This window comes from Sorex fumeus, unplaced genomic scaffold (assembly GCF_029834395.1).
Source record: "Sorex fumeus unplaced genomic scaffold, SorFum_2.1 ptg000128l, whole genome shotgun sequence".
NCBI lineage: Eukaryota > Metazoa > Chordata > Mammalia > Eulipotyphla > Soricidae > Sorex > Sorex fumeus.
This window is the reverse complement of record NW_026606185.1, coordinates 25,182,282-25,196,497: the sequence shown is the minus strand read 5'-3', so window position 1 is coordinate 25,196,497 and position 14,216 is coordinate 25,182,282. Positions and strand designations below refer to the sequence as shown.

At 33.9% G+C, this 14,216-nt stretch overlaps 1 protein-coding gene and 1 long non-coding RNA gene across 4 annotated transcripts in view; one reads left to right on the top strand and one right to left on the bottom strand.

Moving 5' to 3' along the window:
* MIB1 (MIB E3 ubiquitin protein ligase 1) overlaps positions 1 to 14,216 on the bottom strand; it is a 109,929-nt gene that overhangs the window by 31,175 nt on the left and 64,538 nt on the right. The window contains exon 12 of the mRNA XM_056137864.1: positions 13,017 to 13,168. Within this exon, the coding sequence (XP_055993839.1) occupies positions 13,017 to 13,168 (152 nt within the window). The remainder of the gene's footprint in view (positions 1 to 13,016; positions 13,169 to 14,216) is intronic.
* On the top strand, positions 5 to 6,245 carry LOC130045165 (uncharacterized). Of its 3 annotated transcripts, none has more exons than XR_008795527.1 (4): positions 5 to 196; positions 660 to 785; positions 1,992 to 2,211; positions 4,543 to 6,245. It is a non-coding gene; the product is annotated as an uncharacterized LOC130045165 (long non-coding RNA). The 3 variants fall into 3 exon arrangements; XR_008795526.1 differs by lacking the exon at positions 4,543 to 6,245 and adding an exon at positions 2,330 to 2,360; XR_008795525.1 differs by having other exon boundaries at positions 7 to 196; positions 1,992 to 6,245.

Below are 14,216 nucleotides of genomic sequence, written 5' to 3'. Positions count from 1 at the left end.
CCTATAAAGCTGTAACAGTTTAGGCTGTGGCCACTGAGGGAAGACTTTAAGTTAACCTCTGTAGTGACCATGTGGAAGCCCTGACCTTGCTTGCAGACTTGACCTCTGGATATGACAAGGTAGCTTCAACACAGATCGACCAATTAATCCTGGAAATTAAAAAATCAAAAACAAAACAAAACTCAAAACAAGAAAGGTACAGAATATTTCCTGAGAAGTCAGAAGAACCCAATGTATTCTGGTGGTCAAAGGAAAAAAAGGGTGAACGTTAACAGTACTTGGGGGTGTGGGGGAGAGCTGTGCTTTGTTTGAGGGGTGGGAGGGTTGTCTTGTTTTTAAGATTACAAAAATAACTTCTGCAACTTTTTTCTATCTTCCGAAGCATTTCATTTGAGAAGCTAGATTCATTTTCTTGGTTACTAGCAACATTCCTTTGTTGCTTAAATTTCCACAGAGTACTACTCATATCTGTGCAAAACTAGTAATACATTTCAAATCAAATGGCCAGCACTGATTTAATTCTAGTTTTTCTGTTTAAGGGAAAAGAAGCGAGAAGCAAAGGAAAGATGTGTTTCGTTTGTTCACTGGTTTTGAAATTATCTTAGAAGGTGAGATTCTGTGTTCACTGATACTTTCCCCTTTACTTTCCCCTCTCCCAGCGCATGAAAAGAAGTGCTGAATCAGCGAATAGAGTGAAGGAACAATCAAGAAGAGATGGCTGCTGCTGTGACTCTCTAGGTCATTACCTCTCCTGCTGCAAATGCTGCATGACACTAAGCTTACAGGTAACTGAGCACCACGGCAAGTACTGTAAAGATACTTGTGACCTTCTGCATGACTACCTATTACTAATGTGATATTTTATTTTATTGTTAGATTCTATCTAGGTATGGCATGATTTCACAGTTCAGGGTGGAAAGCTTATGTCAGTGTAAAAAAGCAATGTTTAAATATCATTGCAGATAGCTCTTGATCTCAAAACTGTACAAATTCTGTCATTTGCATGAGTAAAGATTTTGTCTTTGTTATTTGATGTTAAATGCTTTTGTAGCCCTAGTAAATCACATCCTACTTCCAAATACGCTATCTTTAAAAACCTATTAACTATTTCTAGATTTAGTCCCTTAAGATATCTGAATAATTAGAAAATAATTTCAAAGCTTCTATTAGTTGACCACAAATATAAATCAAAATGTACACTGTAAAAATCTAATGCTGCATTGCTGAAACTGCTGTAGTACTGAACTATCTGCCGCTATGTTCTGATCTGCACTCTCTGAGCTGCACACTAGCTTTTTATCACAAGCTGCAGAAATTCTACTTTCCTGACTTTCCTCCACTCCTTTTCCAAATCAATAAATTTCTTATAAACTAGCTTTATTATATAATTGAAGGCAATTCAAGAACTAATTTCTTCTCAAGCTAAATGATCAAGCTAAAACCCAAGAGTTCAACACCTTTCAGTTCTTTTAAAGGAAACTTTGAAAAAGTTGACTATTCTGGTAACTATCTTTCATATTAAGAAGACCTGAAAATAACTAAACTCACCAAAATTAGGTATTTATAATCTATTTAAATGTATATTCGGTACAAAAAAGCACAAAGCTACAAAATTCAGGTAACTAAAAGACAAATCATCAAAAAGTTGTCTAATGTTCTTGAGTTTCTCTGAATGACCTTAAAAAAAAATCATCACCTTTAAAAATTCTGTTCACGAGGTTTCAGGAGAAAAGGAGGAGGGGAGAAAAGGGAATATGGGGGAGAACAAACACGAAGGAATAAGGTGGCAATATTACTACTACAGTAAAGAAACTGAAATCAAAAACTAAAATGAAATTCAGTTTATTTGCTACACTCTGAAAGGAATTGGTTTTCCTACTTGCTACAATGTCAGTCAATATTAGAAGCACTAATTGGTTAACTGGTAACATTTTAATGTCACCTAGTTCGAAAAAATAATTTGTACTAATTAATTACTATCTAACTTGTAGGATTGAGAAGCAACTACAAAATAAGAAGAAATTCAATTTGAAGACTGGAGAAACATTAGGTTGATCTTACGAATTTCTGAAATGCACTCTGTAAACACCACTGATTCCATTTAACTCTTGCAAAAGGAACCGAACCAAGACAAAGATGAAAAAAATATTTAGCAGTATCTAAATCTACCAAGACCAGGGAAGCATAAATGACACTAATGCATGCTTGCAGGTAAATCTATTAAATAATTTAATCATCAGTAGTCGCTACAAATGACCAGCCTTTGCTCTATACTAATAAGCTGAATATTATACTAACTGGGTATACAAAACATTTTATGTTTCTACAGCAACAACTTAGTGATAAACCTACTCAGAGTACATACTTCTTTATGTACCCATATGAACATAGAATGCTATGGAATGTAAAGAAGTATGTACTTTTGGTAGGTGATAAACTACCAAGTGGGAAACAGATATCTGACAGCGAAAGAAAACCCTGCTTCACTTGATGTGAATGAATTTAGTAGGACTGTTGCCAATACTAACACCACAAAAATATAACCACTTCTTAAAGTAGAAAAAACTAAATGTCGTTAAGCTATATAATTTGTAGAGAAAAGTTGAAAATTTAAAACTGCCATGAAATTCCTTTTAAATCTTGAGTTTATATTTCACATTTTAAAATTTAATTACTTGCATAAATAAAATCAAACTACCAAAAATAAAAACAAAACTATCACTAGCACAAAAAAATGAAAGATACATAGGGTCTATTTCCAATCTCCAAAATTTGATCTTAGTTTAAAATTTATCAGGTCATGCTGATTTCAGAAAAACAAGATATAAAGCTGACTCAACTTACATTACATTCATATTTTGACAAATTTATAATTTACTAATATTAGAGATACTTCTGAAGAAAGTTTTTTTTTCAATTTTTATTAGTGAAACACCATGAGATACAGTTGTAGACTTACAAAATTTTGTGCTTGGGTTTCAGTTATACAATGATCGAGAATCTTTCCTCCACCAGTGCCCATTCTCCACCACCTAAGATCCCAGCATAAAGTTTTTTTTCTGTTAGGAAGAAATTACTTACATAGTCATAATCCTAAAAGATAATCTAGTTAAGTAAAATTCTAATCTCAATAAAGTAGATTCTGTCCTTTAAAGCAGATTCAAATTTACAGGTCCTCAACCCAGTCTTCACTGTAAATGCTAAATTGGCGCTTAGAATAAACTAGGACTTAGATTTATGCATGAATCACAACAAAATTCTGGATTACAACTGTAATCCTACCAGATATACTGTTAATTGATAAGTGTTTTATGTATTTTCAATTATATTACCCTTGCATTTGCTTTCTCCAAAGGAAGCATATAAATTAAAAGCTCTATAATTAAATTTATATAGAATAAAGTATATTTAATTGGTACTATGTAACTATAACCCGGTGTTTATAAACACTATAGACCTATTACATTTAATATAAAAATATAATTTGTATACAATTTTTATATATTAAAAATATCAAAGATCTTAGCAATAATGTAAAACCAATACTTGCTTTAAGCTTCTATGACAAAAAAGAAATACTAATATAAAGTGATATATTAAATTTTTCTTGAAAGTGTAAAATATTTAGATATGTATAGAAACATGGTAATATTTTTAACTTGGGTTACATGTTGAACAGAAATAGCTGTAAATTTAACTGTAAGACCAGTTAATTGTCTAAAATAATTTTTATTTTATAGTCATATTATAAAGAGTAATCAACGATGATTTCATATGGTGCACACAAAAATTACTGCATTATTAATGGGAATTCTAAAATTCTCGTGATTTTACAATTCTATAGTTTCTGAGAAAAAAAGTCAATCAATAGCCCTTCCTGGGTGATAGCTCTACAGAACGAAGTGCATGCCTAGCTCAGCAAAATCCTGAGTTCGATCTGTCGTATTGTATGTCTCTACTCAGCACTACCAAAGAGGCCTCCCAAAAAACAATAACCCTTTTTTCTAGTCACTCACAAATAGGATCACAATGCTTCATATTCCATTTGTCATGCTAAACTACGTGTGTCTTCAGTATAAAAAACTGGAGATATATATAAAAATCACAAGTTCCTCTGTAGAATACTCGCATATTACTGTATTTATATTTTATAATGATAAATTATACTTGTTATTCCACAGAAACAGAAGCTTTAATAACTGCTTTAGTAATGATTTTAAGACACTTCAGCAACTAAGAATATTTCATATAAATATCTTTCATTTATTTTCTTAAAATTATAAAAATTTTCTTCTATTTATAAGAAAATATAATCCTTAGAAAACAAATGACAGCATCTGTTACTTTTTTTCAGAAGTGAAATTATATACTGATTCTGGTGCTTATAAGATTAGCTTAACATATCTAAGAGTATTTTCAATCACTATAAAATGTCACATCCATCACTTAGATCAGCTGTTCATTTTTAACTGAGTACATATTAAACTCTGGGCATCTGCTGACACTGGTGTAACTCAAACATTTCAACTGTCTCCTTGACAGGGATAACAGATGCTGACATTATCAAATGCTGCACTGTTTTTTTTCCATGGCCTCTCCTTGCCCCGATATGGCCAGTATATGAAACTGAACTGCCATCCAAAGCACACTTGAGCAACTGGATCTGTTAAACAGCTTCATATAACTAGTAAAAATAGAAGCCCATTTTATTGCTATCTTCAGCACTTAAGTCCAGGCAATTTAACACCTGTTTAATATCTATTAGAATAAATGATGAAAAGAACTCTAGTTAAATTAATTTCACCAGCAGTAGGGCACTTAGCAAACAACAGATGCAGAATATACTTAATATAGGAATTGTATGCATGCTGCATAAATTAATGCCGGCCACATTCCAGTTTAGTGCAGAACAGTACCTACTGCTTTACTCTTTATTTCACCAAAAGCACCTGTTTTATAGCAAAACTATGTCTCAGATGCTTATTTTATGCAATGTCTTTCAGAAGACATCCTCCTCCAATACTGAAATCTAACACCGGAATCACACTATAAAAACAAATTTTTAAAAAATTATTTTATTTTGAAGGGCTACTTTGTAAATTTTTCAAAAATGTAACATTATATAAAATTACACTAGAAATTGAATTACCTTCCGTGTGACTGGTACTTAAGTTTACATAATTTCCATTTTTATAAATGCAAAGCATGCACTCTACCACTGAACTACAATTCCAGCCTCTCTCTGCTGCACTGAGTTCTAATGTCTGAATCACATGGTAAATTTTAATATCCAAATTTTTATTTGCATTTAACTAACACACATCAATGCACCCTGAGGTTGACAATGGGAAGTAACTAAGAAATCTGTACCCAAAGGACAAAAAAAGGAAACATCTTTGAAAGGGTTAAGTTACTAACCATTAGTAACAACAGTCCATAAGCAAAAAGAAAGAAAAATAAGTTGGTGTGCACAATTATACCTTTCCACATAAATCCAAGCAAGATGCCAACCAAATCTATTTATAAATCAAAGGGCAGAGGCACTTTCTTAAGGCCACTCATATTCCTCTACTCTGTCAGCAATTTGTAATTAGTCCTCAAGTAAAATATTTTTAAAAAAAAAAAAGCAGCGTCAGACGAAAGGTGTGAATAGCATTACTCGTTCCTAACCTAACAGCTTATTTACTTGTTTACACCACAGAAATAGAAAATATTATTCTAAATTAAGTTCCTTTAAATGCTATTGGCTTTGAAACAAGTAAATGTCTACATTTAAGAACAAAGATAATATATTGGTAAAAAATTCCACATTAATACTGCAGAAAATTGTAAAAAGGTGTCATGAAAAAGGGAAATTTTACATTCATTGACAAGTACAAATAAGAGAATCTGTAATATCTGTAGAAGGTCCATAACCATAATTATATAAATTGAAAGCATTTTAACTGTTTTGAATCCTAAAGTAGCACTGCAATGCTTTGCTAGAGCTGGTAAAATGGAACCAAATCGCCTCTTCAATGGATTTGGTCCCCTTCAACCAGCTGTAGCTATGCATTGATTACTACTGGACAGTCAATGTTTCTTTTCTAAATATCAATGTCAAATTATTTAAATTATTCAGATTGTGGTAAAAATCTATGTTAGTGTTAATTTATCTGGAAGAGTTAAAGTGGTTAAAGTTGTTTATTAAAAACTGCAAAAATGTGTGGATGACTTAAGGATTTCAAATAAAGTGTTTTTACTTATTTGTGGTCTCTTCGTATTAAATCTCCTATCCTTCAAAAAAGAAATGACAATAAAATGTATTCAATGCTGCATAATAAAAAATAAACTAAAAGTATCTCAGAAGATCACTGAAAACTATAGGAAAATGCCATGCTAGTTCACTTGAACATGTTCATCTGTTGTTAAACTTGTTAAAAATGTAACATGTAAAATAACACTCTAGAAACTTTAGGTCATTATCTTACATATGACTGTATTTAATTTTACTAATCTTTACCTGAGTATTGCTAGATAGTGGAAAAACAAAATGATGATGCTGTAGATAGAATTTTCTGAAAAGTTTTTAATAACTTTTACTGAGCCAAAAATTAACTTTCAAAAAGGAAAAAACTGCTGAACATCACTACTTTCACTACTGTAGATATTTCACCTCTATAAAATTAATATCTCTAATTTGGGGAGGGGGGAGCACATTTGGAAGCACTCACAGGGTGCCAAAACTCAAGACTGGGTTCCTGCATACAGAGCACACACTCCCCTGGGCAATAAAGATGATTATTTTTTTATTTTGTCCTGTTTGTTTGGGAGTCACATCTGGCAGTGTGCAGGGCTTACTCCTGGCTCTGTGTCCAAGGATCTCTGTAGCAGACTCCAGGACCATATGTAATGCCGGAGATTGAGCCCAAGTTGGCAACACTCAAGGCAAGCCCCTTACCCACTGTGTTATCTCTCTAGCCCCTGTAGGTGACTGTTAATAACATTATCCTTTTGGTTTGGGGGCCATACCCAGCGGTGATTAGGACTTATTCTTGGTTCTATGTTCACTGATCACTCTTGGCAATGCTTGGGGGAACATGTGATGCCAAGGACTGCACTTGGAATCAGCCACATGCAAGGCACACGGCTTAACCCCTGTGTTATCTCTCCAGTCCTTAATCTTTATATTCTCTACATGGTTCTCTACAACCTGTCATATTTGTCCTTTACAAAAAATATAAAAACATGTTCTCTCAGTATAATGAAGATGACAAGTGATCCAACATCCCTCTAATTTCTGACTGACTGCAATAAAACTATGGCTAATATAATGGTTTTCTTTAATAGAAAAGTATTTCAGCAATTAGGCAAGCAACTAATGGAAAGTTAAAAACCCAATCCTCAATTTCTGATCACTTCTCCATTTCAGATATCATTCATTAAAATCATGTGAGCAAAGAAAGTATATGTAAATCATTATTGTATATGTATATAAATAGCCTAATTCCTGTTAATAAATTCCTTGGTCATCTTAATTCACAATAAACACATTTATATATTAAAAGACTGAAACAAATATAGGAGCATATAGAGAAAAATATACTGCATGTATAGCATCATCTAATACTTCTATATGTAGCATTCTACTGTACTGACTTACTGTTGAAAATTTATTATTGGTAACTAAATGCAAAGCTAAGAAATAAAAAAATGCTTAAATTCTACATGTAACACAAACACAAAAATTTTGGAAATTTATTCATATTACTAGCCATAATAAATCAAAGTGATTATAAGTAAATATATGTACTGATAAGAAATTATACTCAGAGCAGTATAAATAATTTACCAAGATGAGTATGTATATTCTAATGATAATATTCTTTTAAAACTTCAAAACTGGCTAAGAATTATATGGAGTGTCAACAATTACAATTAAAATTGACTACACATTAAGTCCATAGTTAAGCTTAGCACACTAAAAAAAAAGTATACTTGCAATCCAAAAGAGAACAAAGATCACAAGGAACAAACTGAAATTTTAGAATCAGGCACATTCTCCACCTCAGAGATCAGCTCCATCTCAAATAGCTTTTTACACTATGGAAAAGCCTTTGCTCTCCCTTGAACATTTATCTCTTTTTCCCCCCAATCCTTCCACCCATCATATTTCTAAGTAAATTTCCCTACATAATACTATTTTACGGCACTTCAAAATAATAAAATTTTACAATTAAAGGTAATATTTATCTCTTTTCCCCCCAACCCTTTCACCCATCATATTTCTAAGTAAATTTCCCTACATAATACTATTTTACGGCACTTCAAATTAATAAAATCTTACAATTAAAGGTAATATTACAACATTGGGGCTGGAGCGGTAGCACAGCGGCAGGGCATTTGCCTTGCATGCAACTTGCCCGGCCGAGCCGGGTTCGATTCTTCTGACCCTCTCGGAGAGCCTGGCAAGCTACCAAGAGTATCTCGCCCACACAGCAAAGCCTGGCAAGCTACCCGTGAGTATTCCATATGCCAAATACAGTAACAACAAGTCTCACAATAGAGATGTTACTGGGGCCGCTCAAGCAAATTGATGAACAACGGGAGGACCGTGACTGTAACTATTACAACATTAAGTTACATATATTATAAAATGTTTATAGCACTGTCCTCCCAAGGGAGAAATAATACATTTATCATGTTCATTAAAAATTAATCAGAACATGCTATGCTTATCAGGTTCCAAAAATAATACTGTACGGCATCAAATTTTTTTCAAACAAATGATAAGAACAAAAATTTTTTTAGTCCCAAATAAAGGGGCCAGGGCAATAGAACAACAGGTAGGGCACTTGCCTTGCATGAGGCCCACCCAAGTTCGGTCCCTGGCAACCCATATAGTCCCCTGAGCACCATCAGGAATAATTCCTGCAGAGCCAGGAGTTAAGCCCTCAGCATTCAGGCGTGACTCAAAACCTGAGATAACACAGAAGGAAGGAAGGGGGCTCGACTTGTATGAGGCTGATCTACGTTCAAACCCTGGCACTTCAAACGGTCGCCTGAATCTGCTGGGAGTGATCCGGAAGCACAGAGCCAGGAGTAAGCCCTGAGCACATAACCTCAACTCCCTCAATAAAATCATCTTGGCATTCTAATTTGAAATAACTGCTGAGTTTCTATCAGTTTCTTTACAGAATTTATTTTGTAATAGACCACAGAACACCGCACACTATCCTATCAAATTGAGACTAACACCTACTGAGTTTTGTGATTCAAGACACTGAAAAATTAATATGTATCCATAATTTCAAGTAAAGGATATCATGAAGCAGACTATATGTACAAGATAAGGGCACAGAACTATAAATAGAAAATAATTTCAACGATGAGATATAGCTGAGGGGAAAAAAATAGAGAGGATTATAAGTATCTCATGAAGACACGGCTTAAATGAAAACAACACAGATTATTTTAGAAAAAGAAAATATTGTAATACAACTGAAAGGCAAAGTAGAGAAATTAATTAGTGGATAATAAAGTTAGAAAAATAGGATCAGTACACACCAAAAGGAGGTCTATAGATTTATTCTCTGTACAATTAGAAGCAACTTATTAGGATCAGTAAAGTGGATCTATTTAATCTATCCTTTTAGAAAGCTAATTTGCTAGCTTATGAAAGTTAAAAGAAACCAGGGAGAACATTTTGAAAATTAATGTAATACTCTAGGCAAAATGGTATACTTAATTAGGTCAGCAATAATGAGAATAGAAGAATGCATGAATTATAAAGACTGATGAATTAAGTGGAACATATTTCTATACAAAATTTCTAATTTAAGCTGAAAATTAGTAACAGTAGTCAAAGAAAATCGCCAGCAAAGAGGCAGCAAGGAAAGTAATATATTGATTTAGCTCTAATACATTTTTTTAGCTACATTATTCATTGTCTATGATGCGTTTCAGACTTGACTACTATGTAGACCATAACACAGAAAGTATAATATAAAGTGATTAAGAGCTTTAAGAGGTACAACTTAAAAGTCAGACAAGGGGCCAACCCATGTTCGATCCCCAGCATGCCATATGGTCCCCTGAGTAGTGCAAGGAGTAAGTCCTAGCACCAAGTCTGGATTTTGCGCATGACCCAAAAACCAAAAACAAAGTCAGATCTTACTTAAGTTCCAGCTGCTCTACTAGCCAGTTACGTGATCTGGAATAAGTAAATCCATCTCTTCAAAACCCTCATATTCTTCATCTCTAAATTGAGAATATTATACCTAACAAAAACTTCTGCTGAAAAGACTGAAATAATGACTATAACCCACTTAACAAAGATATGGTATATACTAAGTACTCTCATCCCTATTCTCATCATCCTCTATTTCAAAGGCAAGAAAAATATAATTCTTGAGCCAAGGTGAGAGTACAGCGGGGAGGGCATCTGCCTTCCTTGCATGCAGCAGAACAGGGCTTGATCCCCAGCATTCCATGTCACTGAGCAACACCTAGTAATTCCTGAGTGCAGAGCCAGGAGTAACCCTTGAGCATCACTCAGAGTGACCCAAAAGGCCTAAAAGCCAGAAATTCTTTTAAAAAATTTTAAAAATAAAAGAAACATGTAATTCTATTTTGTTTCCTTCACAATGCCAAGTATGAAGTGTAAACTATCTATAATATGGTTATTTATTTCATACTACATTGCATACCACATTGTTTTGGGGGTTTTGTTTTGGGACACCTAGTGGTTCTCAGGACTTACTCCTGGTTCTGTGCTAAAGGATTAACCTGGGCAGGACTCAAAGAACCAGAAGGGATGCCAGGAATCAAACCCACCATGTAGGCTGCATGCAAGGCAAGCACCTTACCCGGCCCAACATACCACTGTTATAGGCACCAAAAACATAGGAAAAAAATGTTTAGTTCTCCCAGCCCACCCTCTAGTGGCAATACTCAGAAGCTCGATTATAGTCAGATATTAAGAGGAAACTAAAAATAAAAATGCAATATGAACCTAAATAGATTCATGGATTGTGCACGATGAACCAGTAACTATAGATAATAAAACTATTTTATAACTGAAAGTTAGTAAAAAAGTAAATCTCGGGCTGGAGAGATATAACTGAAAGTTAGTAAAAAAGTAAATCTCGGGCTGGAGAGATAGCACAATGGGTAGGGTGTTTCCCTTGCATGCGGCCGACCCGGGTTCAATTCCCAGCATCCCATATGGTCCCCTGAGCACCGCCAGGAGTAACTCCTGAGTGCAGAGCCAGGAGTAACCCCTGTGCATCGCCGGGTGTGACCCAAAGAGAAAAAAAAAGAAAAAAAAAAAAAGTAAATCTCAAGTTTTCACAAGGAAAATGCATCTATTTAATATGAATGGTGTTGGATATCAACTACTTATTTGCAGTGACCATTCTGCAACATATACATACATCAAATAATGATGTACACTTGAAGTGATTATATTTATGTCAATTATGTCAATAAAAAACCAGAAGTCCAAGACAGATTAAATTATCAAAATATCAGTGAAGCAGTTCTGCAACTGGTAAAACTTCCAATAATATTGTAATCTCTGATATCTCAATTAAAAATTAATTTTAAAATAGCAAAATTACTTAAAAGCAAATATTTCCTTCAGTCAAGATATGTAGATTTTGATTTTACTATAAACTGAAGACCTCAAATGTAGATGTTTCTAAAGTTCTTAAAGTAGCTAGCTCCTCCCAACTTTTTTTTAGCTCATAGAAAGTTCTAGGTTAAACATTATCCTTTTCTGTAGGACTCTGTGGGTCCTTGCTAAAATTTTGGGCTTCTCAAAAGTCTCAAATTACAACCAGTAAACATTACTTCCAGTAGACATATATTAAACAATGGTTAAAAACTATCAACATTTATATAATTATTGATAAATTATGTAACTTAATAATTATCCACAAGTTAAAAATTCATAATTATCCTAAAAATGTCAACATGAGGGCTGGAGAGATAGTATAGTGGGTAGAAAGGGCACTTTCTTTTAACTGGGGTCGAATCAGGATCAATTCCCAGCATCTCATATGGCCCCCAGGAGTGATTCCTGAGTGCAGAGCCAGGAGTAACCCTTAAGCATGCCAGGTATGGCCCAAACAATAACAAACAAAAACAGATAACATGAAAATAATGAGAACCTTATTCCTTACATAAGCCCATTGCTTATATAAGGAATATTTGTCTAAGCAAGAATGATTAGTTAAGTATTCCTTATATAAGCAAGTATTCCTATTAGTTTATATTAACATTTACTACATAGTTATTTCATGAGATTTGCATTAATAAAAAGATGATCTCATAAAACTAATTCTCATTCTCCTAAAGAGCCTTGAATATAATCTCAGGGCTAGGATGAAAGAGACGTTACTGGGGCCTGCTCGAGGCAATCGAAATCCAATCATGAACAGCTTTGTAAGGGTATATCTTACAGTGGTTCAATAAAAAAACTTTTTAAAAAGTTTTAAAAAATTAAAATTTTAAATTTTAAAAAATTTTTAAAAAAGCATTTCTTTTCTCTCTCCACCTCTATCTCTCCCTTCACATTTTTCTAAGTAAATGCCTTCAAATAAAATCATTTTACTTCAGTAATAAAAAGCAAAAATAATAAAGAACAGTTTGGTAGATTAATCGTACAGCAAGCAGGGCACTTGCTTTGCAAGTGGTCAACCGGGGTTCGATTCCCAGTATGCCATATGATCCCCCAGGCCTGCCAAAAATGATCCCTGAGCAACACCAAATGTGGCCCAAAAACAAAAATGGACCAGGGATGTAGCTTAGCAAGAAAGCATCTGCTTTTTATGTGTGAGGACCTGGGTTTGAGTTCCAGCAAGAGACAGCAAGAGAATACATTTCATTGGTATCAAAAAAGGAGAGGGGAGGGAGAGGTGGGGGGGGAGGGGAGGGGAAGGAGGAGGGGAGGGAGAGATAGAGGGACTGACAGGATTAGCAAGACAAAAGTGTTTCCAAAATGCTTATAAAATTATAGAAGATGACAACTATACCTGGGATTCCCTCTCAGTGCAGCATGATGTAGAGCATTAAATCCATTATTGTTTGTAATAGTAACATCTGCTCCAGCTTCCAGAAGAACTGCCAAGATATCATCACGTTTCTTACTTATTGCATCATGAAGAGGGGTATCACCTTCAGAATCCTATTTTGAAAGAGACTTTCATTAGCTCTTTAATCATCACATGGTAATATAACATGCTTTCATTAAAAACTAATCATCAACACAATGTAAGCAGAAACTATATCCAACAAACATCAATTTGATAATGCTATGTTCAATTTGTTAAATGCATACAAGAAGCATTAGGCTAATTAAAGTTAATAAACTCATTCAACCCAAATGAATTGACTATTGGCTAGTTTACTGAAACTCACAGCAAACTTACACCAATCTAGGGTGCAATGGAAATGAATTAAAATTCAGCAGCTTTTAGCTGCATATTAGAATCTGTACAATTCATAAAAATCCTAATACCCAGGCATTAGTAGTTTTTCCAAACTTCATAGCTAAATTTTGTTCAATCACAATTTAGATTAAAATAAATACATTTCATCTGATTTCAAAAACAGAAAAAAAAAGTAAAAACAAATGTAAAAGAAAATTTAGCAATCTGTCTCTCTTCTCCAACTGACTTTTTTAATTAACTCTTCAGAAAGATGTAATTTATTATCAGTCACATGAATTCCTGGAAAATTTAGGTCTTATTCACTTTATTTTCATTACTACTTCTCTCGTGAAGTTATGTACACAGCCTCATTTATAACATGACATGATTACCAAATCATGTCTGCATCTGTTTTTGTAAATAATTTTACTGGAACACAGCTATCCATATTCCTTTATGCATTTTTTGTGGCTTCTTCCATGATACAGTGGTGAATAGTTGCAATCAAAACTAAATATTACATAGCCCATTATAGAAAGTTTTCCGATCACACACACACACACACACACACACACACACACACACACACACATCTACCTGAGAAGTTCAATCCAACCATGCAAGTTCTGTCAGGTAGCACCAAAATTCAAAATTCAATTTTTAACCTGAGATAGTTTCTTAACTTGGTAGCAATAATCTTGTTTAGGTCTTGTCTTGATGCTCTTTCTGACTTTTGTTTGTTTTTAGCTATGCTGGAGACTGAATCTGGGTCTTACCCATGTCAGGCATGTGCTCACATGTTCA